The sequence below is a fragment of the Lasioglossum baleicum genome, chromosome 5, assembly GCF_051020765.1.
Source record: "Lasioglossum baleicum chromosome 5, iyLasBale1, whole genome shotgun sequence".
Taxonomy (NCBI): Eukaryota; Metazoa; Arthropoda; class Insecta; order Hymenoptera; family Halictidae; genus Lasioglossum; species Lasioglossum baleicum.
The window spans coordinates 15,406,081-15,426,950 of NC_134933.1; the positions used below are offsets into that span (position 1 = coordinate 15,406,081).

General features: G+C 44.0%; 5 protein-coding genes across 25 annotated transcripts in view; 2 read left to right on the forward strand and 3 right to left on the reverse strand.

The window, feature by feature from the left end:
- Positions 1-561: 561 nt before the first annotated feature.
- Positions 562-9,817, forward strand: Rtgef (Rho-type guanine nucleotide exchange factor). 13 transcript variants are annotated; one of them, XM_076424019.1, is made up of 12 exons: positions 645-1,174; positions 1,249-1,375; positions 1,452-1,632; positions 1,697-1,912; positions 1,989-2,187; positions 2,259-2,495; positions 2,556-2,634; positions 2,710-2,834; positions 4,450-4,615; positions 4,870-4,971; positions 5,065-5,149; positions 5,226-9,817. In XM_076424019.1, exons 1-12 carry the CDS (start codon positions 1,106-1,108, stop codon positions 5,386-5,388), a joined length of 1,749 nt encoding a protein of 582 aa, XP_076280134.1. In that variant the 5' UTR covers positions 645-1,105; the 3' UTR covers positions 5,389-9,817. The 13 variants fall into 13 exon arrangements, 8 of the variants coding, with proteins under 8 accessions (XP_076280130.1, XP_076280131.1, XP_076280134.1 ...); XM_076424020.1 differs by having other exon boundaries at positions 646-1,174; positions 5,068-5,149; XM_076424017.1 differs by having other exon boundaries at positions 647-1,174; positions 4,450-4,663.
- Positions 5,565-6,659, reverse strand: Med11 (mediator complex subunit 11). 2 transcript variants are annotated; one of them, XM_076424104.1, is made up of 4 exons: positions 6,514-6,659; positions 6,072-6,186; positions 5,851-5,991; positions 5,565-5,772 (listed from the first exon to the last, which is right to left on the reverse strand). In XM_076424104.1, exons 1-4 carry the CDS (start codon positions 6,514-6,516, stop codon positions 5,651-5,653), a joined length of 381 nt encoding a protein of 126 aa, XP_076280219.1. In that variant the 5' UTR covers positions 6,517-6,659; the 3' UTR covers positions 5,565-5,650. The 2 variants fall into 2 exon arrangements, with proteins under 2 accessions (XP_076280219.1, XP_076280220.1); XM_076424105.1 differs by lacking the exon at positions 6,514-6,659 and having other exon boundaries at positions 6,072-6,206.
- On the reverse strand, positions 6,654-8,696 carry LOC143209009 (cytochrome b-c1 complex subunit Rieske, mitochondrial). Its single transcript, XM_076424109.1, has 3 exons — positions 8,474-8,696; positions 7,071-7,248; positions 6,654-6,994 (listed from the first exon to the last, which is right to left on the reverse strand). Exons 1-3 carry the CDS (start codon positions 8,694-8,696, stop codon positions 6,703-6,705), a joined length of 693 nt encoding a protein of 230 aa, XP_076280224.1. The 3' UTR covers positions 6,654-6,702.
- LOC143208988 (vanin-like protein 1) lies at positions 9,043-19,796 on the reverse strand. 4 transcript variants are annotated; one of them, XM_076424068.1, is made up of 9 exons: positions 19,618-19,796; positions 13,599-13,727; positions 12,050-12,223; positions 11,838-11,978; positions 11,623-11,769; positions 11,372-11,538; positions 10,839-11,053; positions 10,676-10,780; positions 9,043-9,815 (listed from the first exon to the last, which is right to left on the reverse strand). In XM_076424068.1, exons 3-9 carry the CDS (start codon positions 12,113-12,115, stop codon positions 9,043-9,045), a joined length of 1,614 nt encoding a protein of 537 aa, XP_076280183.1. In that variant the 5' UTR covers positions 12,116-12,223; positions 13,599-13,727; positions 19,618-19,796. The 4 variants fall into 4 exon arrangements, with proteins under 4 accessions (XP_076280183.1, XP_076280181.1, XP_076280184.1 ...); XM_076424066.1 differs by lacking the exon at positions 13,599-13,727; XM_076424069.1 differs by lacking the exon at positions 13,599-13,727 and having other exon boundaries at positions 19,676-19,785.
- Syt7 (Synaptotagmin 7) overlaps positions 17,412-20,870 on the forward strand; it is a 32,353-nt gene continuing 28,894 nt past the window's right edge. For 3 of the 5 annotated variants that reach the window (XM_076424072.1, XM_076424074.1, XM_076424073.1), the window contains exon 1: positions 19,835-19,858. In XM_076424072.1, coding sequence (XP_076280187.1) covers positions 19,850-19,858 — 9 coding nt within the window. In that variant the 5' untranslated portion in view covers positions 19,835-19,849. Of the gene's footprint in view, positions 18,185-19,834; positions 19,859-20,870 lie in introns of those variants that run through there. The other 2 variants (XM_076424086.1, XM_076424075.1) reach the window with 2 other exon arrangements.

Sequence of the window (20,870 nt, forward strand, 5' to 3'; positions counted from 1 at the left end):
TCGTCCCGCCATCTACGGTTTCCTCGAAGAGATAGCAAATGATATCAAACAACGTTGCCGATTAGGCTCCTCTACCGTCTCCAACCGACCACAGAGCTCAAAATTCCAGAAACGCAATAACCACCTTGCGATAAAGCGCCCGAACAAACTATTTGTATAAGAATGATACATGCATGGAAAAGGAAATGAAATCTGGCAATTTAAAGGGTATGACAATATTCTAAGGGCACGGGAATGTTCAGTGGACTCTTCTGCATATATGTATGTATTTATTAAAAAGTCTTACGCACAATCTTCCCATAGACATTTTCAAATTTGACGTCGGCAATCGCGAGTAACGCCATCTGTACCAAAACGTCAGATGTCCTAACCTATTTCGTACGCGTAATTCCGAAAACGATTTATCACGAAATTATACCGGTAATTTTAGATGAAATAGATGCAGGAGATACCTCTGAACAATTCTACGATCAGCAAATATTCTGCGACATTCAAATAATGACACTTCAGCATAGTTTTTAACGTCGGTAACGTTTGGCGCCAAATGCAGATTTTACGAAGTAAATGGTCCACGAGTTGTAAGATCTATTCTTACATTTTGTCCATGGCTGAGGCATCTGTTTGGTATTCATCCTTGCGAGTGACTAACCTATACCTATAGGATATGTTTATAAATAGCTTCGCCTGCTGAGATGTCACAGACATCTGTACATCAAAGTATGTAACCTGTACGATTCCTCGTACGACTGTTGTATCTAACATCATCCTTAGCTAATTTCGGATTTTCCAATTTGATCTAAATAGTGACGTTTCGTTATACGTGATCGAGTACAATTAACTGCACTACCAGCGAGAAACGTATGGCTGAACGAAGCGGGTCGAACGTGCAACGGAAACCAATAAATACAGAACTTATTGCAAGATAATTTGAAACTATAACACAGTGAAAACGTTTTTCTACGAAAATTTGCGCGTGTGATGAGCGCGGGCGCAGAATACTGCGCCGAAGGTCATTGCTTTACATTGCGCTTTTGAATTTGAAAAAGAGGGGAATAAATATCTTCTCGGAACGTTTTTTGATTTTGGCAGTTTCATTTCGACAATCATGTCGAAACCTGACACGCCAAAGTATGTTACCGCACTTTATTCCTTCAAAGGAAAAAACAATGACGAGGTTGGTCTCCGATTCCTTATTTTCCAAGTGTGATTGCATTTTGATATTGATCGTGTTTATAATTTGATTTACAGCTTTGTTTTAAAAGGGGAGATACGATAATGATAACGCAAACGGATGACGAAGGTTGGTGGGAAGGCACGCTACACGACAAAACAGGATGGTTTCCATCGAATTATGTAAAAGAATGCAGGGCATCAGGTATCGATTCGATAACTAACATATTTTGGTCGTTCCAACGTTTTGCAATCTGTTCTAATGATTTTATGGTCTTAAGATAGTGGACCCACTGCTATCTCAAAAATGTCCCCAGAAAAAACAGTGCAGGAGTCACCCGTCCATCAGAAGCTCAACCGAGAGATTGTATTAAAAGATATAATTGACTCAGAAAGAGTGAACGTGGTGGAACTCCAAGGACTGACCAACAATTTTTTGCTACCTTTAGAATCGGCTAACATGTAGGTAAAACTAATATAGTATCCCAAGCGTGCCAACTAATATTTTGAACAATTGGAAGCACAGATTAACCAAAGAAGAGTACAAGCAACTTTTGAGCAATGTACATGAAATTTTGGAAGCCCACCAAAGGCTGCTCACCAGCCTAGAAGCGGCTATAGCACAGGGTTCTTCTTCGAGGGTCGGCAATCTTTTCCTAACCCTAGCGCCAAAGCTGAAGTCCATTCATGCTACTTATTGCGCGAATCATCCGCGAGCTGTATGCATTTTAGATCGCTATAGGTATGCGTGAATCGGTCTTTCGATCGTACTCGCGTGCTCAGCGAAACAATTGCTTTGCGATGCTCCGCTGTTTTAGGGACGAGTTGAACGAATTTATGGAGCACAGTGGAGCAATATCGCCGGGAATTTTAGTGCTAACGACTGGCCTAAGTAAACCTTTTCGGAGATTGGACAAATATTCTGCCATGCTTCAAGAACTGGAAAGGTACATCGAGAAAAATCATCCTGACAGAGGTGACACCCAACGCGCAATATCTGTGTACAGAGAAATAGCGGTACGTTGGCTCAACTGTCATCCTGCAAACCACACCCTCGCTTTTCCTGCATTAACAAAATTGTAATATAGGAACGATGCGCGTCGATTCGGAAGCAACGTGAGCTAGCCCTCCAAGTATTAACTAGCGGCATTAAGGGATGGGAGGGAGAGGAACTAAGCTCGCTAGGGGAAATACTCTACGTTGGGGCTGTAACTTTAGCAAGCGTAACGACCGGTTTGGATCGTCGGGACAGATACTTTGTTCTATTTCCTACGACCTTGTTGGTGCTCAGCGCGAGTCCTAGAATGAGTTCTTTCGTTTACGAGGTATGATCAGATGTTCTCGCGTTGCGTCTGCTGTTGAATATAAACTGTACTTGCTTTCAGGGGAAGCTTCCACTGACTGGCATCAATATCATTCCAACGGAAGACAGCGAAGAAATTAGAAACGCTTTTGAAATTACAGGTACAGTAAACTCTAGGTGGAGTTTTTTCCAACTAAATCTCTCGATATCTTCTTTTCTTGTTGGTTTGCCTTTAGGACCGATGATCGAGAGCATTCTCGTACTCTGCACCACCAAGGAAGACCGGCAATGTTGGATCGAACTTTTGGTACAGGAACAAGCGACCAGCAACCTTGTAAAATCTCCGTCGACAACGTCACGTGTGAGTTGTAGTCTACCTCCGTACACGCGCCTCTCGAGGTATTTCGCGAAGCTGGTAAAAAGAAAACTAATTCGCGCCGAACTACTGAAGAAGTTGTTGTACGTGCAGTATGTCTTGAAACCAGATTTAAGTAACGTGAAATTGCGAAGGCCCAATATAACGACCTACGCATTACATCCGCTGCGGAGCAGCGACGAATGTCTGTCGAAAGATTCTGAGAAAGATTCTGACACGACTTCTTTCGAAGCGAAGGAAACGATGGAAAACCAACGGTACGATGAATCGACAATATTGCGTAAATCTACATTGACCCTCGAGGTGAAGTACGCGTTGGGTGACATGGATCTTAGCACCGTGGGCATAACAAACAGTTCGACTTTGACGGAATTTGCGTCGGACTGCAACAGTCCTAGCGAATCCAGTAAAAGTTTGCCAGTCAGCGCATTCGCTCGCGATCCCGCCGTGCCCGATCTCGTTGCCGCCGGCTACGAGTCGCGTCCTCCGTTGTCCTTATCGAGCGTTTGTGACCTCTCTCGGAAGCGACCCGACAATGCGAAAAGACAGCTAACGGCCACTACGGTTGCAACGAGCCAAGAAACACACGTCCAAGAGCAATCGAGCGTCGCTTCCGACCATCGATCGATTAATCAGACGCGCAGTGAGGACGACGAACATCGGTGTGATCCCGAGCACGAAACTCACGGTAGATCCAGCATTCATTCCTCGGACTCGGGAATGGTCGAATGTTACCGTCTGAACTCGTCTGAGGTGAACTCTTGTAAATCTTGTGTCGGTAATAAGTACCACGCCGGCGTACCCGGAAGACATTCTTTCTACGAAAGCGAGAACGATGAGAATAAGTTCGAACATCAATGCATTTGCACGTCGCCGTTCGATTCGACGCCCAGGGACAGCGCACACCTGTCTGATCTGTCGAGAAACGCGGACCACGCTTCGAGTTCCTCGATCTGCAAAGTCACCAGACGTCTGGGCGATGTAAACGAGACAGAAGCGGAAGAGGATGTAGCCGACACGCGACCGGACAAAGTCGTGCATTCGGACGCGCAGAAAAGGTTTACGCAACCGATACCGTACGCGCACCAAAACGTTGTAAAAAAAGTCGGGAGGAAGCCGATCCAACCGAACGCGAAACACGAGTACGGAGAACCGTGTCGAGTCTATACGTCGGGGCTGTACGCTCATTGGTGGTTGAAGAAGTCTATACCGTTTTCTGGATGCACGGATCAAGGCAAGCTTCCATGGCATGGCTGTTTTCTTTCTTTTTTATTCGTTCAGTTAACATCTTCACCCGTTTTGACTTACTAATTCTACAATAGATACTGTACTCTTATGTAACGAGCGTATGCTTCAGTTTCACCACAGCCATGTTGTGTGAAGCAAGCTTTCGCTTTTCTAATACGTTGTACCATTCGAAGAGACGACCACTCTCGTCTTGTAGTCGGTCGATCGGTTTGCCATTTTGTGTACATTTGTGGAGCGTATTGACACAACGAGGCTTTCAAGTTTACAATCTCACTTTAGCGTATTTAGCAATTTAGCTACTATGTAGTATCGTGTACCATTTATGTAACGCTCATTGCTCATGGCACAACAGGTTTGCAGTCAACAGAATGGGAAACAACAATCTCAACCCCAACCACAACCACAACCGCAACAACAACGATCGATTGCGGATCAGTGCCCACCTTTAGGGATTAGAAAGGCTTGGTGCATCGCTTCGTTACGTCCAGCTCCTCCAGTCTACGCTTTCAGGGCATTTGGTAAAACCGATCCGAGTATGGATTTATCACGCGCTCCACGACCGTGCAGTACGAATTCAACATTTCAAATCTTCAAAACGGCGTGCAGTATTCCCCCCCTATACATGCGTGTATAGCCAGTACCTCCAGAAACAACCGGAGGAACGTAGACAAAATTTTCTATGTCGGTCAGTTGTAGGCGGGGGAGGGGGGAATACTGTTACCTGCGCTAAGAACTAGGAGGAATAGTAATGCGCTTCTTTATCTTTTTTTAGATGAACGACAATTTGAAGAGGACGCGACTATACTGAAGGTTATCGAGGCGTATTGTCTTACCGTGAACGCTAGGTTCACCGTACACTCTGGGGAATCAACTTGTAGGTCATCGATCGCATTTCAGATTGTTTTTTAAGACGGGTCGATCTCGAATCAGCAATAATCATGTATCGTTTATTGTATCTGCGTTCCAGCAGTGTTGGATTACGGATCGCAGAAAACACGCGATAGAACATCTCTGACGCACAACAGGGGAGACTGGGATTTTTGTAGCAACAGGTAAACGTTTTCGAAAATCGCGATCATAGCTATCCGCGATCTAACTGTCAGTCGTGCGCTTTTCCTCCGCTTTCAGGACATTATCGGAAACGGTGAAAACACTGAAAAGTCAAATGACCGATTTGCAATCACAAATGTCTCTATTAACCAAACAACTGGACGAGGAAAGAAGATCTCGGCTTTCTTTGGCTGCCACAGTGAAACGAAGCATGGGTGTTGTAGATGGACCGATGCCCTGACACTTTCCCGAAACTGAACGGAATATCTTTTGTAGCGACAACTGAAACTTGGACACAGATTTGCGCTCTTTACTGCCATCGTGATTTACACGTTTGCAACCGGAATGTTCCTTAGATCGCAAATTTCCTATCATAGGCGTGGATTCATCATATGTAAATAAACAATTTTCAAAAAATATTTATACCCTTCTTTTTAGATATTAACCTTAAAATTAGAACTAACAGAGGATAATTCATCGAGATGAGAAAGCCTTCTGAGTTTTCATCTTGGTTTGTTTTTTACACGTTCCAATTCATTCACTCGGCTTCGCGCGTGTTCTAACCTATGCCACGCCATTTGCAGAACCTTTTGACTCGCGTACCCGGAACCTTCATGCGGTTGCCCTGATAAACAACAAATACCAGTTGAAATTCGAAGAATCGATTAAAAGTTACTTTAGCTATTTGGTAAGGTGTCCTTACCTGTCGAAACTTGGGTTAAATAATTGATTTGCTCGCTCAACTTTGATTCTACGTGACCCAAGGTTTTCAGAAACTGTTGTGTTTGAGCCTCTGCTTGCTTCAAACTAGACTTTTCTTTGCTGAGCTCTACGAATGCTTGTCCTACGGAAAATTAGTGACACTTCAAGCTTTTCATCGCCGAACGCCGAACTAAATACAATCGAAGAAGAAGTGACGCTTACCTGCGCTTTGCAAACACACGATAATGTCCTTTTCGATCGTTTCCAAGATTTGTATCCTTTCCATTGGTGGCGTCATAATGCAAGGTAATTTCTTGTGCTCTTTTCGGTTGGATAACTGGGTAAGAAAACGTATCAGAAGATAAAAATCCGTCAACGTGAGTCGTGCGACAAAACCATTCACCGGTGGTCAACAAGTTTTCTCTCTCTCTCTCTCTCTCTCTCTCTCTCTCTCTCTCTCTCTCTCTCTCTCTCTCTCGCTGTCCCTCTCTTTCGCTTTCAAGGAATGACTTTTAAATGGCATAAACAGTGTTTGGAAAATGACAGTAAAACCATACGAGCCGAGCTGAAATTACTTTCCATCATCTGAGGTATGATTAAACGCGGCGTTGATAATTGATATAAAATTTTAATGACATTCTGATGACAAATATACTGTACCAACCATAGATGTCGCCACGAGTAGCTGGCATGGCGCAACGGACGATTTTTCCGACTGTTCACGATGAGGCCTGTCTCTGAATCATCACCATTGATGTATTTATGCACTTAACGAGAATTAAACGAAGAACGAGAAACGAGGAAAACTGGAGGGATGAAAAAACGGATAATTGAGATTGAAACGACGTTGATATCAACCAACGAGGATAGCGTTGTTCTCGAGAAACTCGTATTCTGGTATTTCCAAGTTGGTGGGGGCCGGCCCCCGACGTATGCGACCAGCTCCGTCAAAGTGCGAGCCGTGACACGGACAATAGAACCCTCCGGGGATAATACCAGCGTTCGGAATCGGAATGCATCCGAGATGCGTGCAAATTCCAATCACGACCAACCACTCGGGCCTTTTGGCCCTTTCCTCGTCGGACTCGGGATCCCTCAATTCCGAGAGGCTCACCCGTCTCTCTTGATCTATAATGGATTGTGGGCTGCAACACCGCGTACAGGAAAATCAAGACAATCAGGAAAACTCTGGGAAACTCGATCGTTTCCTGGAAGACTTACCGGTGATACACGAAAACCGGTTTTCCACGCCACTTCGCGACCAACACTTTCCCTACGGTTATATTTTCCAAACTAATTTCGGCCTGCGCCTCCGCTAGGACATCCCGCGACGGTGATAAGAACAGAACGTAGTGTAAGATGTGAGACTTCAGTCCGTACATGGCTGCAACGCTGAACACTGTCAACGAGATAACCATTACATCATTCTCGCTTTCTCCCTCTGCGAATACCGCCGTTTTCCCTCGTTAAAGTCGCATGCCGATCACTTTGCAACGGTCACGTGACCGGAGGGAAAATGGATCACCGTATACATACATTGGGTCGACATACAAAATATTCGTCCACCTTTTAAACACGAATAACTTTTTTAAAATTGGACCCGACAGCTTGAGTTTTCTCGAGACGTTAGAAGGATCAGTTTACCAGCTAATGTGTAAATAATATACTTTTTTTTAATTGTTACTGGTCGCAATTGCAAAGGAAAAAGTAAAGGTGATGATTTTTAAATATTTTATCTGTGCCTGTAATGAAAATTTAAAAAGTTTCATCGAAATCGATCAAGGCTGTTATAAAATATGATTGATTGAAAATAGGAAAAATTGTTAGGATCTGCGATTTAGATGAATCGCAAACGCTTTCAATGAAACTTTGTACACACGTATATAACTTACTTAGCTTTTCAAAATACATGTTTTAAATTTTCATTACAGGCACAGATAAAAAGTTTGAAAATCGTGACCTTTACGTTTTCCTTCGCAATTGCGATGAGTAACAACTTAAAAGAAAAACTAATCCTTCTAACGTCTCGAAGAAACTCAAGCTGTCGGGTCCAATTTTGAAAAAGTTATCCGTTTTTAAAAGGTGTACACCCACTGTAGATATATTTGGCGTCGAATGCGCCATGGGCCATGGGTGCTTGGTATAGCAATGCGACGCTAACTATAGTAGGAAAAGCTACGGCTAAACAAGATCGTCCGTGTCGTTTCTAGATTTTGTCGTAATTAAACTGTACATGCATGCACTGTATCGATTAAAAGCTTGTGTACGCTTACATGAAAGCTTGTCGAACACTTTTGTGCTTACGTAACTATTGTCTGATTTAGCTAGACAACCATTTACGATGTCGATGATTCCAAAATCGGCACGAATTTTCTTGGTTAGCCAATACGTTTACGTTTTATTGTTCGATTCGTTTTAGAGTGTAGGACATTTCCAGTTGTTCCGTTATTTGACTTTCTTTATTTTCAATGAAATGTTTTAATATCGAAAATCGATACGCACGATTATTCTTTGATATTTGTATAATAGAGGTAGTTTATCCGAAGGTCACGCCGAACAAATAGAACATTTTCAAAAGTGTGCGATCGCGGTTGGAAAATTACAGCCCGGAAGAAGGAACCCACCAAAAGACGACACGGAGGCTTTGAACCTTCGTTCATCCACGGATTTCGCAGCAGACACATTGGGATTCTGAACAGATTTCTTGCGGTATTCTTGAAATGTGACTTTTGGTAGATCCGAATGGGCGTATCGGTTTCGCAGCCGAAAGAAACTTGCGTTTAGGCAGCTACCAAATATTCGGATCGACGCGGAGAGATCAGTCGGCGGTACTCTAAAGCACGCCATTTTACACCGTTTTCTGTGATCTGTTATCCGTAAACTGTGATTCGTGTCATGGGCGTCATGGTTAACATTCGACTGTTTGGAAAACAGTGGAAAATAACCGTGAAACCACGTGAAACAACACAGAACTCGATACAGGTGGTCTCAGCAGTTTGAAACCATTTCCGAGCATTAGTCTACCGTACATAGAGTCGGCTAGCAATCATCGATTATAATCTCGCGTCGTGGAATCTGTTTCTGCTAATCTCGCGTCTGCACAGCGTGTATCTAACAATCAAATTGATAACAAGACGTGTGAACTTCGCTCCTTCGTATCGCTATACGACACTAAACAGACATCTGCGAACAATTAACGTCGATTCGCGAGCAAGCAGATTGTGGACATCAAGATTGGGAGGATGATCGTAGAAAGAGAGAATAATTCGGCGCTTCCATTGGATAGTTTTTGCAAGTCTCGTATGTATATGCCGAAAGTAGATATGTCGCTGGTCGGTTCTTTGAGGGTGATCGTGTATCGGGTTGCGTTTTCAGTAGTTAGCCATTCTTTAGAGTAGGTCCATCGTTCGAACGGAAGCAGCGAGGAATTCAACGCGCTAGGTAATGCTAGCACTCTGGTCGAAATGCGGTCGGTTGTGGTGATTTCAATATTTTTGAACGTTACTTTCGACGGTTTAACAACGCCGCAGGACGCGACCGATTCGTCGGAACATTGCGTCAACGCGCATACTCGAATATCGGCTTCCACGGTATGACCATAAAAGCGACATCCGTTGAAAACGACGGCGCGATAGATGCTTGACGCCTCGTTGATGTCGGCAGCCTTGCTGCCACGAAAATTGCAACAGAAATCCCGGTGACAAACAGTTTTGTTGAACGATGTCTCGTTCAGTGGAACGGTCTCGAACGACTGGATGCTGTCGCGCATAATGCGAACCCCAAGGACAACATCCGTCGTGCCGTTCATCCTGTAGCAACTGTCAGCAATTTTGTCCGACGACGGGTCTTTTTCTGGGGACGACAGTACATCAGGATGTGCTACCGGTGTCTTTTTCGGCACCCGAGAGACAAGCAGTCGGCTTTGCGATTTCTCGGTGATGGTCGCGTTAGCTATTCCTTTGGTTCCTGGAAAATCCCAAAGCGATCGGATCATATTAAATAATACGCAGGAGTCATCTGGATCCGCTCGTTGCTCGAAGATGCCGATCCAGGAACGAAAGAAAAATGTCGAGGAACTCTTAGAAATGCGCTGCACGAATTTCCGGTGACATGCGAGTGTATGTACTATCCATTTGTAAAAGAAACTATCCGCAAAATTGTTTACACCGAAGAAAATTGTTGTTAGAGTTTGCTTTTACATCAACACCTTCTACTCGTCGAGGAGAGAAAATGTTTAAAAGGCACTATATGTCGCAAACAAAGTTTTTGCAAGTACCTATGGTTTACATTAATGTTTGATAATGTAGGATTAATATTCTTATGTATAACAATGGATATGAGGTTTACTTTAATATTCTGAATGTGCAGGGAGACAATGATGACTTGGTACGGGGCTGGCGATGAATGTCCCTTTAAATTAGATTATGTTTTGTGTCATCGACACGATCAGGTGGACTGTAGTAGTAGGCTTTTGTCTATAAGGGGACCCCGAACATAAACCAAGATCCAAATTCTACGTTTTTCTCATAAAGTTATTTAGTTGGGGCTAGGGGCCCCGAAATTCTGCTTTGCCCGAGGCCCCAACTAGTTATAACGCGCTACTGCTCCACACAATCAAATTCTGCAAAAACTTTAACAGTTTGGTTCTTTACAAATCTTTTCTCTTGTCAATGAGTTGATGTAAAAGCGAATCTCAACAACAATTTTCTTTGTTGTAAACAATTTTGCAGCAAGTTTCTTTCACGAGTATCCATCGGTCCAGACGTGTTGATTCACCCCAAGGACGGATGACCATTACTTTTTATTACAAACAGCGTAATGCCTACCTAAATAAATACCGCTTCCTGCGCTTCCGGCTCTTGGATTGTTGTAACCGGCCGCCAGCATATTCACGTCCTCGCCGTAAGACCATCCGTATTGCGTTTGAACGGCTGAAAGAGAACTTGAGTTCGAATATTCTGTCACGGTTTACGGGGCCGAAGAAATTACCTGTAAGAAACGGTGCCTCGGAGAACCAGGCGGTGCTGTACACGATGTCCGTAACTCCGAGCTGCCTCGTCAGATTCAGCGCCGGCACCGGAAATAGTATGTCGAAGCATATGAACGTGCCAAACTTGACGCCAAAATCAGTGTCGAAAGTGACGATTTCCGGCGGGTTGACCACCTCGAATTGCTCCTCGTTGTAGAGATTAACCTTGCGGTACCTGCGTGCAAGCGAAACCAGTCACGCTTAGCTAGTCTTTATCCCTTTATCCCTTAACCGGAAATACTGACTTTTCTTCCGCCAAATCTTCTGCAATACAATTGTTCCAATACGGAATAAAATTGGGGTATACGGAGGAAAAAGGAGATGGTAAGGGATCGAAGAGAATAAAGTGCTTTGACTTTTTTGCTCACTGAATGCACGTCTCAAACTAACTTGTCGACTGACGACACTGTCTTCCGAGATATCCTGCCGTTCTCGATACAGTTATAGGAAAAGTGGTGTCTGAATTAGGCCTGTGAGAAAGAAAGAGTGTCACCTGGCTATTATTTTCCCGTTTCGGTCGAATGCTACGTTCGTGTTGTGGTAGATCGTACGGCTGTCGGTGCATTCCACGTTGTGCGCATTAGGGCAAGCTTTCTCGGCGATGTTTGCTACCAGATAAATGCTGTTTGTCAGCGCCGCGCAGGATAGCTGCTTTAATGTCTGCGCAAACATCGACAAACGTCTTCAGACGAGTTTCAAGTACTTACACGCTGCTCGAGAAAAGCTTTCCGATAACCGACTTACTTGGCTGACATCGTTCCGATTCCCCGTGCACGGAACGTACTCTTCCTTGGGGGAAGGTATAGCTGTCGTCCATGGATCCATCTCGGATTTCGCCGGCATATGGTACGAAGTTAATCCGTCCTCCGGGAACACTATAATGTCAGCGCCCTGGAAAACGCAAACGCATACACGCGAATACAAAATGCGGAATACGAAATCACCGAGCGAAGGCTCACCTGTTGTTTCGCCTGCTTCGCGAAATCGGTATAGTTGTTCACGTTCGTCTGCAGAGTCGCCAGGCCGTTCTTAGCGTTGACGAACGGCGCGAATTCTACCACAGCCCCGACATAATAATCCTTCTGGTCCAGCTCCGTCACCTGCGAATTGGAGCAATGGATGCGTGTCGGCACGATTTCGAATTCCTAGGCGAGTTGCAACTTGCTTTTACCTGTTGCGAAAACTGCACCAGAGTCAGCAACAGCAACAGTCCCAAAGGACCCACAGCGACACGCATGGTTGCTCGTTCTACCCTCTGCTATTCGCTATCAAATCGCTGGATGCTTCTTTTCTTCGCTCGCTGGAACAATACGTCGATCTAAACTGGCCGAACGCGCCGCAGCTTCTGGAACGATTTAACAGAGGACGCAGAGTGAAAAGAGTTTTCCCGATAACGGAGAAGTTGACGCGGTTCTAAATAGAGACCTTAGGCGTGCCTTAGGTAAATGAAGATCGCGGAAGACGAGGCCGGCGAACAATGACAACGCTCGCTCGCGACGGGACTCCCCGCAAAACTCCGTTCCCGAAGTTCCCCGAGAGCGGCTGAATCTTTTCGTCGCGCGAGAACGTCGCGCGTCGGTGAAGTTCGGACAATGTTGTTCGGAATTGTCCGAGCCCCACTTTCCACAGAGATCGCGACACGGAATAAAAATCGTTTATTATCGTCGCTATCAAATATATCTGTTGCATTGCGCGGCGTGATGTAGCTGGTTTTTCCCGAACAATGCGATCAAGCGAGACTTTGGAATCGAGACGATAGTCGAGAGACTCGAGCGCGTCTGCCTCATCGTAGATAGTCAAACCTGTGCTCGAAGGACGCTCATAGGTCGAAATTAACTACACGTGTGGATTTATCTACGCGATCAAACGATTTCGTACCGGTCAAAGCTTAAACGGCTCACAGACGACACGATTTGTCGTACGAGTAAGGTGAAAGGTAAGGTGAAAGACAAGTCGTATTCATTTGTGCCAACAAACAGCAAATCGTACAAAATCGTATTGCAGTACATTTTCGCGATGGAACCGAGCGTATCAAAAAGGACAGCAGAAAAGGAAATGAAGAAAAAGCGCGGAAAAGAAAAAAAAATAGTGTAAAAAATGGCTACGTAAACGGCATGTATATTCGAACATTTACTTATTATGAGAACTACGTACCAATGAACCGGTAGATTTCAAGAATTATTTAAGAATGGACGGAGTTGCTTCCCACATTTCTTGTTAGAATTACTTGACCATAAAATTACAATACAAACCACAAATATGAGAGAAACAATTTGTGCTGAAGAAAGATTGATTGTTACTCTGTGATATTTGGTCACTGGGAGTTCTTATGAAGATCTTAAATTCGATAGTCGATATCACGTCAATCTTTAGGTAAAAATGGCCCCAAAACAATGTGTAAATTGCTGGGCAATTTACGAAACATTAAAAAGAGAACATTTAAAGGTAAGTGTAACAAGGAGATACTATTGATACTTGTTAATAACTACCCGCAAACGGTTAAACCTGTCGTATGTCCAACTGCGTCGTACGACAGATTTTCAGCATGCCGCACTGCCGTACGATTCGACCGCGTCGATCTACAAATTGTACAACCGCACCACAATCGTTGCAATTGTCTTTCAGACGGTTGAAGCAACTTCATTTGTACGATTTGTTGTACGATAAATTGCATCGTCTGTGGGCCGTTTTAGCCAGGGAGGACATGAGAGAGTGCTCACGTCCGCGTCCGAGCCTGGGTTTCGATGCCTCCGGCATAGCCCGGGCGTTACGTCCCAGCGGATCAGAAATCGAAACCTTATTGGGTCCTTCGTAGCATGAACTGGAACCTGCTATTCTTTGTTTTTAACCTTTATGTAGCCAACCAAAAAATATAGATTATTTAAAACCTTTTATTTAAAATTACTTAAAACACAAATTTTCATTTTAAAAGGGGGTAGACTGCTTTTTCCAGGATTGTAAGGGTGCGGGATTCGCCTTCTGATTTCTCCATAATACAAACACGGGGTTTTTCAGTAGTCAAAGACGCTAGATAAAAGATCGATCTAAGGCGCTATTTTTTCGTATATATATGTATATAGAATTCGTATAGAATTCTAGTAACATTACCAAATTGTAAATGATACATTCGTAGCTTCTGAACTTTCGTCGATTCTACATAAACAATACGTCTTAGAAAAATTTCAAACACCGTTGAACGTGGAATTTGTTGTGCCTACTTGCTACATACTTCCATAACGAGTACTAGTCTCTTTCAAGCTTTCTCCGAACAAACGCGTGTCAAATCACTAAATTGTAGATTAATATTAAACATTCGTAGCCATGTAGATGGGCCAGATGACTTTAATTAGTTTCATGAATATTGATTTCGTGTTGTGGGCTGCAATTGGCTATATATAATGGACGAATAATTGGTTGCCGAATAAATGCCACGATGTACAAGAATTTCGTTGAAGTGCAAATTAGGAATCACACGTAACTCGCATCGGAAATCAACATTTTATATTTCCAACAGGTCAATGCGTCCGCCCATAAAGCAGGAGTTGACAAATTGCTTTGTGTTCTGCCCTGTTCTGCAAAGTCTCCCGATTTTGATATCATAGAAAATTGTCGGGAAAAACTTTCGCGAGCTGTTTATGTCAATAATTGACAATTTCATAGAATCCAGGAGCTGGAGAAATGGGATTGGCGAACACTTTCACAAATGAAACTCTAAAACAGTTATATAAATCATTACCGAATCCAATGGTAGAAGTTAAGAAGCGTGAAAGTTCAACCCATTATTAAATATGTAAATAGAGATTCTTAAAATTTATGGTTGTGTTATCTTTTCATGCGGCAGTGATGATCTCTGTACAGTTTCTTGAGACTATTAGAAATGACGTTCCCAATTTGGAAGAGGAAGCTCGAGTTGTGACTCTGACACAGAGTTGGGCAAAAATCAACTAATAATTAAAAATGACTAATAGTCTGATTGATTGTTAGTCAAAACTTTTTGATTAGTTAGTCATAACTACATGGCACTAGTTAGTCACAACTCTAAATAATCGTTAATTATTGCTTATTAGTTATGATTAATCATTAGTTAGTTTAAATGATCAGTCATCAATCTTTAGTCATCAGTCACTATTGTACGATTAGTATACATCAATATGTATACTTACTTGACTGATTATGACTAAACGTGTCATAATCTGTATTTTATATGTTTATAAACTAATAGGATATTTTTTTGCTATTATAATGTCTTATTTTAATTTATAACCATTTTTAGTCATTAATCATAATGAAATTCTGATTGCGTATTTAGTCATTAGTTATGCCATTATAGTCAGTATTCAATATTCATTTTTAATAAAAATTTAGTCATTCTTCATTAGTCATTACGCTCACAAATACATACGTAGCCATTACTCATAGTCACGCTCATGTATTTACTCTTAGTCATTAATTATTAGTCACTTTTGTAGAGCTTATGCAGTTATTAGACAATAATCATTAGACAGCGAATCTTTATGCAAAATAAAACCTTTGCACCTGAATTGCTACAAACTGGAGTGATATAGAAATTCATTTTCTTTCTTAATATGTCTAATAGGTTGAGAATAATGTAATAGTATGTTTATATTCTTCTAATATTTTTACTGTCTTAAATTGCACTTGTTCATTTTTGTCATAAATGCATAAAATCCGCTGTCTAATAATCATAATTGCCCATCTCTGCTCTGAGATACTACCAACACTTGCTGTGCCATTATTCAAAATATTGTTTACATTATTAAATACATTGATATCCGATCTATTATTAAACATTTAAGTATTGTATGAGGTATTATGTCAATTTCATATCCATAAAATGAAAAAAAATTATACAGAATGGAATTATTGGAAAAATTGTTTAATTTTCGAGTTAAAATAGCTCCGACGGAGGGTTAAATACGGAGTGGACTGTGGAATTGTATGTAATCGAGACTATGTCGTCGCTGAATCAAAAAACCGTTTATTTCCTCTCTGGTTCAGCGATCGACTCTTCGACACACATTCGCGTGGCGTGTTCTATCCTAATTTCGATTTTCGGTGAAATTGTAGCGGCACGAAATCAACGTGTATTTGGGTCAACCGAGCAGAACGGATAGGACGCGTTACGCGAAACATTGTCTTCGCGGTGCCTATTCTTATACAATAAAATAACTATACCGATAGCAGAGGGGTTCCGCTGATACGAATCTCGCGGAAATTTTGCGAAAATTTCGTGCTCGGAAGAACCGGTTTTTCGCTTGTGTATTTCACGGACCGCGTTTAGTGCTTTGAATACAAGAAAAAAGAAAAAGTAAATGACACGTGGCATGCTGGAAATTGAAAGGGGCTCGTCGACGATGAATAAAACTGGAGCAGCATTTTTCTGCATCCCGATTCGCAGCGTCCCTCGCGCCGATATACCCACCCCTACTCGACCACACAGAACACCGATGATTCTCTCGTTACTCGACGAACGACATCGGATCTCTTCGATGATCGATAACTGTTGTTTCACCGCCGCCGGTTATCGTGTTATCGCGTTATCGAGTCCGTCCACGTGCTATCAAAAGGTTGCCCGTGCCAACAAATTTCCGAATCGGAAACGGATGCTAACTGCTAAGACTTAGACTGCTGGTGTACTGTACAAGATACAGGATACAGAATACAGAATACAGAGTACGGAGGCCGTACCGTATACATATACTCGTACATTTTACAAGAACCTTCTGCCCGTTAAAATTTCAAAGGAACGCTCCCGACTTGGAACGAGTGTTCCGGTCGATTAAACGGTTCGAGCTTCCACAGGGGATGAAGTCTCTGCCGAGGGAAAAATTATTTTTTGCTGAAGATCGTTAATTGGGGCTAAGAAAGATTGACCACGTTCACGATACCGGCGTTACCACGGCGCGATATTGTCGAATATAATTCGAGGATTTAACGCTGCAACACGAAGATAACGAGACCGCGTTTATTCGGATCTCACACAATCTTTATTACGATGCCCGACTAAACCGGGTACTTTAGGTAAGTCGTTGTCGTTTAATGAAATGATCGTACCTCGTAGAAACCACGGAATGGTACCAGAATTTCAAAAATATCTTCCAACGATAACAGCAAACGATAAGAGTGGTTTACGATCGATCGAGTTCAAGAGCTCTACAACGACGAATCATGCAGGTACATCGAGCAACTATGTTCGCTGGAAAAATGATGACGAAGCTGCAGCGCCTGCCTCGTCATCGTGATCATCGACGGGCGAATGTATGTATATTTATCATCGAACGACAAGGGGTAAGCGTTTCTCTCGGTCGTCGAATTTGCGAAATTCTTCGAGTCGCGGGGAAGGGGATGAAATTCGTCGGTGCCAAGGAACGTGGTGGGGAAAAGGGGGAAAGAAACTCGCACGTCCGCGATTTGGGGAAGGATTCGCAAGGTGTGCCATAGTCGGCAAGGTGGGGACCGGTGGTGAAGGAGCGAAGGAGCGAGAGAACGTGAGAGGGAGAAAGAGAGAAAGAGAGCCGGTACACGGGTGGAAAGCTACTGGGGTTGCGACGGTGGGGGTTCACGGCGTCGAAGCAGCAGTGCGTCGCGACGCTGTCTGTCACACGGTTGCCGTTCCTCTCTTATCTCAATCCTTTCTTCATTTTCAGACTCTTTTTCACGACTACGCGTTTGCATCGCTGTCGCTGGAACGCTGTCGTATGGTCTACTCCTATCTTGTCTATCTCTGCGCGCGCGCTCGCTCTCTCTCTCTCTCTCTCTGTCTGTCTCTCTCCTCTTATCAATCCATCTATCTCAGGTTTTCCGCTATCCTTCATTCTTTGTTTCCCGTTCCTCGTTCTCTCTGACGCCGTCTCTATTCCTCTCTATTGTTCCCAACAGGACTCGCAAACATCACGCAACTGTCCCTGCTCCTTCCCGCTGTTCTCCAACTGGTCTCTCGCAAGTTGCAGCACTCGTTCTCTCGCACGCTCTCTTTCTCGTTCAGCAAAACTCTATCCTCGGCGACTGTCTCTCATTCGTTATTTCTCCCCGAATTCCTTCGATACCGCTCGGTGAAGTTCTCTAGAGTCGTCTTTTTTTTCGGTGGTTCACCGGCTCCTCGTGTTACCGCTCGACACGGCGGAGAGAAGGGAAGGGAGGTGAGAGATTTCGGGAACGCGGTGAAAAAAACACGGTTGTGAACGCGGTTGCACAGGGGCGCACCGTGTCGCATAAATGTCGTTTGCCGCGGTAATCGTTCTTTGAATTCGGCACGAGTCACAGAGGATTGTTCCTCTGCTTCGTGGTGAGTACGACCCAGCAAGATTCGATTCTTTCGCTCTGCCGCTCCTCTCTTTCGTTTCTCTCTCTCTCTTTCTTTCTCTCGTCTCAAAGATTTGCTAGCTCGCGATAGCCTGCCTGTTTGCGGGGGATACGATCTGCTATTTTCGAGTTAGAGCTGCCAGCCTAGACCGCAGTATCCCAGACCGCAGCATCATCCACGCTAGTAACCGGAATAGGAACTGGGAGCGATCTCCTGTTTCCCATTTCCGGTTTCCGATTGGTCCGCGTGAACGGGACAGGATCGCATTTTGGCGTACTCGAATCGTTCACGGACCGTCGACGTCGACGTCAACAGCAAAACAGCAAGCAGCAACAGCAAGAATACTCGTACGACGCCAGTCTTCCCTGGTTCGCGTCTTATCGAATGTAAACGTTGCATCGGATCTCGAGAGAAGCGAGAACGGATAAGCCGTGAAGAAGTAGCAGCATCGATCGACGGCGTGCTGCGAGTTGGGTTAAGCTTGGAGCCGAGCTATATCTGATGCCGATGACGCGTCGCGTCAGATGCTTTTAGATTGCTGAACGAGCCGTTGTTCGATTCCCATCGATTCCTCGAGAGATCTGGTCTAATTAAGTTCGCAAACGACGAATGTCCTGCCGCAGACTCTATTGCGGTTCCATTGCCAGTAATCGTGACTGGAGTACCTAATGTCGCGTCCTCGGAAACGGTGCACGCAGTCGTTGCGTATACCTAAGCACCAGGCACATGCCTCCTTTTTAATCTTAACGATACGTTCGCGCGAGTAACGTGACCTCTGTTTCGACAAGTTTGTACAATCGACAGCGCTGTCCAAGTCTGAAGGAACGCCTATCGTTTAACCCTAGCTTGAACGAGTTGCTCCTAGGTGTATGCAACCGCTGGACCGTATCAATTTCGAATGGGATTCGGTTCAACGATCCGCAAAGTCAGCGGAAGACAAGTTCGAGAAATGCTTTATCGATCGCGACCAGTCCGAGTCTCGAAATGATGAAGCGGTTCCCGTCGAGCCATGGTCAAGGCCATCGGTAACGAAGTCATTGATCGGTGGTAATGCGAAATCGAGGCGTGGAGCGGTACGTGCGTGTACGCAGGACTCCAATGGTCCTCCTGCTCGGCGAACTCTGTCCCCCCGATCGCTATAACGTCGTGCACTGCTCGTCGCGGAACGAAAATTCCCAAGATTCAGCTTGCTCCTCATGATTCAAGACACCTAATCGCTTCGCGATCACTTTTTTTTCGAAAAAAATGAGCTATGTATGTCTGATGTGATGCGAAGAACTTTTTGTTGTTGTCTATACACGACAGGTGTTTCATGTGTTTCCTTATAGTGTGAAATGCCAGGACGAGATCCTGTCTTGGCTTGAAATGGGGGATTTAAGCGATGTCGAGCATGCGAGTTGTGCGAGCGTTTCTACCGTGAATCGTGACTGTTGTGTAGGCGGGTCAGATAGGTCTTCAAGGAACGACACGCACTTGTATAAACACTCGGAATAATCGCGTTTCGGCGTAGAGCGTAGAGGTTACGCTACCTCGTATCGATGACGTTTCGACCTAACCCAGACTCGATGCGACCCGACATAAAACGAAGGGAACCGACGGGATACGGAACGAAGCGACCCGACCCGACACGTTCCGAATACGCAGCAGATGGGAACGGTAACCAAGTTACGAAAACTATATCATGGTACCGCTGACAATGAGTCGAAGCCGTCGATCACCATTGTCTCCGACAATGGCTCCTTTGATGAATAGGAATCAAATTGAGGATATTGGAAAGTCGGTCTCGCTAATTGATCCGACCGCGGCCCATGGAACGGTTATTTTTCTTCCCGAAGAACGTTAACCCTTCGAAAGCTATGCCTGGGTCTGCTCCGACCCAGCTGCTTCGCTCCCTTTCTCGATTCTCGGTACATGTTCGATCGTTTCAGTTTTCAAATGAACGCGTCCTCGGGAAGTATGTTGTAAATAGGTCTAAAAAGAAGGACTGTCAAACTCAACCTCGAGATATATGTACGTGTGGAATACTTATAAGTTTCCAATTGAACGATTAAAGTCTTACGCACAGATATTAAAACTGGGTTGAAACTAAGCGTCGAGTAAGTATAAACGATTTAATACTGAAACGTTTAATCGTTATGTCAGTGACCGGGTTTCTGGGTACTCGATTACAACCTGCGCTGCATTCGAGACTCTTTCCGTTTCCCCGTTGAGAAATCTCCGAGTCAATTCCACTTCTTGTTCTTTCGATAATTCGATATTGATTGCCATGCGTAAAGGGGCCTATTCACGATCAAGCATGATGTTACGCAAATCCAAATTGTATTCACGTTGACACATCATTTCAGCAATCGTTCAGTTTTTCACTCCGTAGTGATGAGACTCGTCTGACAATATTAGTGCAACACTGCCAATTCACAGTACAACACAGTACAAACGCAACCCATTTGCTGTGCACAAAATATCAGGAAATTCTGATTTTACACAACGGGTTGCGCAATTAGTCAATCACTATCATTCACGATCAATCGTGACGCAATAGGTATTGTTGCGCAAAATGCTTGATCGTGAATAGGCCCCTTAAGTCTCGCGTAAAAATAGATGGTCAAGTTTTCGCTACGAATACTTCTCAAATTGGTTGTCCCGGGGAATTTAGGTTCGGATAAGGGTT

Coding starts and splice junctions, on each gene's coding strand:
- Med11 (XM_076424104.1), bottom strand. Junction 5,992..6,071: donor CGTGTGTTTGCAAAGCGCAG/GTAAGCGTCACT, acceptor AATTTTCCGTAG/GACAAGCATTCGTAGAGCTC. Junction 5,773..5,850: donor TTTAACCCAAGTTTCGACAG/GTAAGGACACCT, acceptor GTTGTTTATCAG/GGCAACCGCATGAAGGTTCC.
- LOC143209009 (XM_076424109.1), bottom strand. CDS start 8,696: ATGGCGTGCTTTAGAGTACCGCCGACTGATCTCTCCGCGTCGATCCGA. Junction 7,249..8,473: donor AGCCTCCGTGTCGTCTTTTG/GTGGGTTCCTTC, acceptor TCTCGTTGACAG/TGTTCAGCGTTGCAGCCATG. Junction 6,995..7,070: donor CCGGTTTTCGTGTATCACCG/GTAAGTCTTCCA, acceptor GCGGTGTTGCAG/CCCACAATCCATTATAGATC.
- Rtgef (XM_076424015.1), top strand. CDS start 1,106: ATGTCGAAACCTGACACGCCAAAGTATGTTACCGCACTTTATTCCTTC. Junction 1,633..1,696: donor CCTTTAGAATCGGCTAACAT/GTAGGTAAAACT, acceptor TTGGAAGCACAG/ATTAACCAAAGAAGAGTACA. Junction 2,496..2,555: donor TGAGTTCTTTCGTTTACGAG/GTATGATCAGAT, acceptor ACTTGCTTTCAG/GGGAAGCTTCCACTGACTGG.
- LOC143208988 (XM_076424066.1), bottom strand. CDS start 12,115: ATGCGTGTCGCTGTGGGTCCTTTGGGACTGTTGCTGTTGCTGACTCTG. Junction 11,770..11,837: donor CGAAGCAGGCGAAACAACAG/GTGAGCCTTCGC, acceptor TGCGTTTTCCAG/GGCGCTGACATTATAGTGTT. Junction 10,781..10,838: donor CGAGGCACCGTTTCTTACAG/GTAATTTCTTCG, acceptor GTTCTCTTTCAG/CCGTTCAAACGCAATACGGA.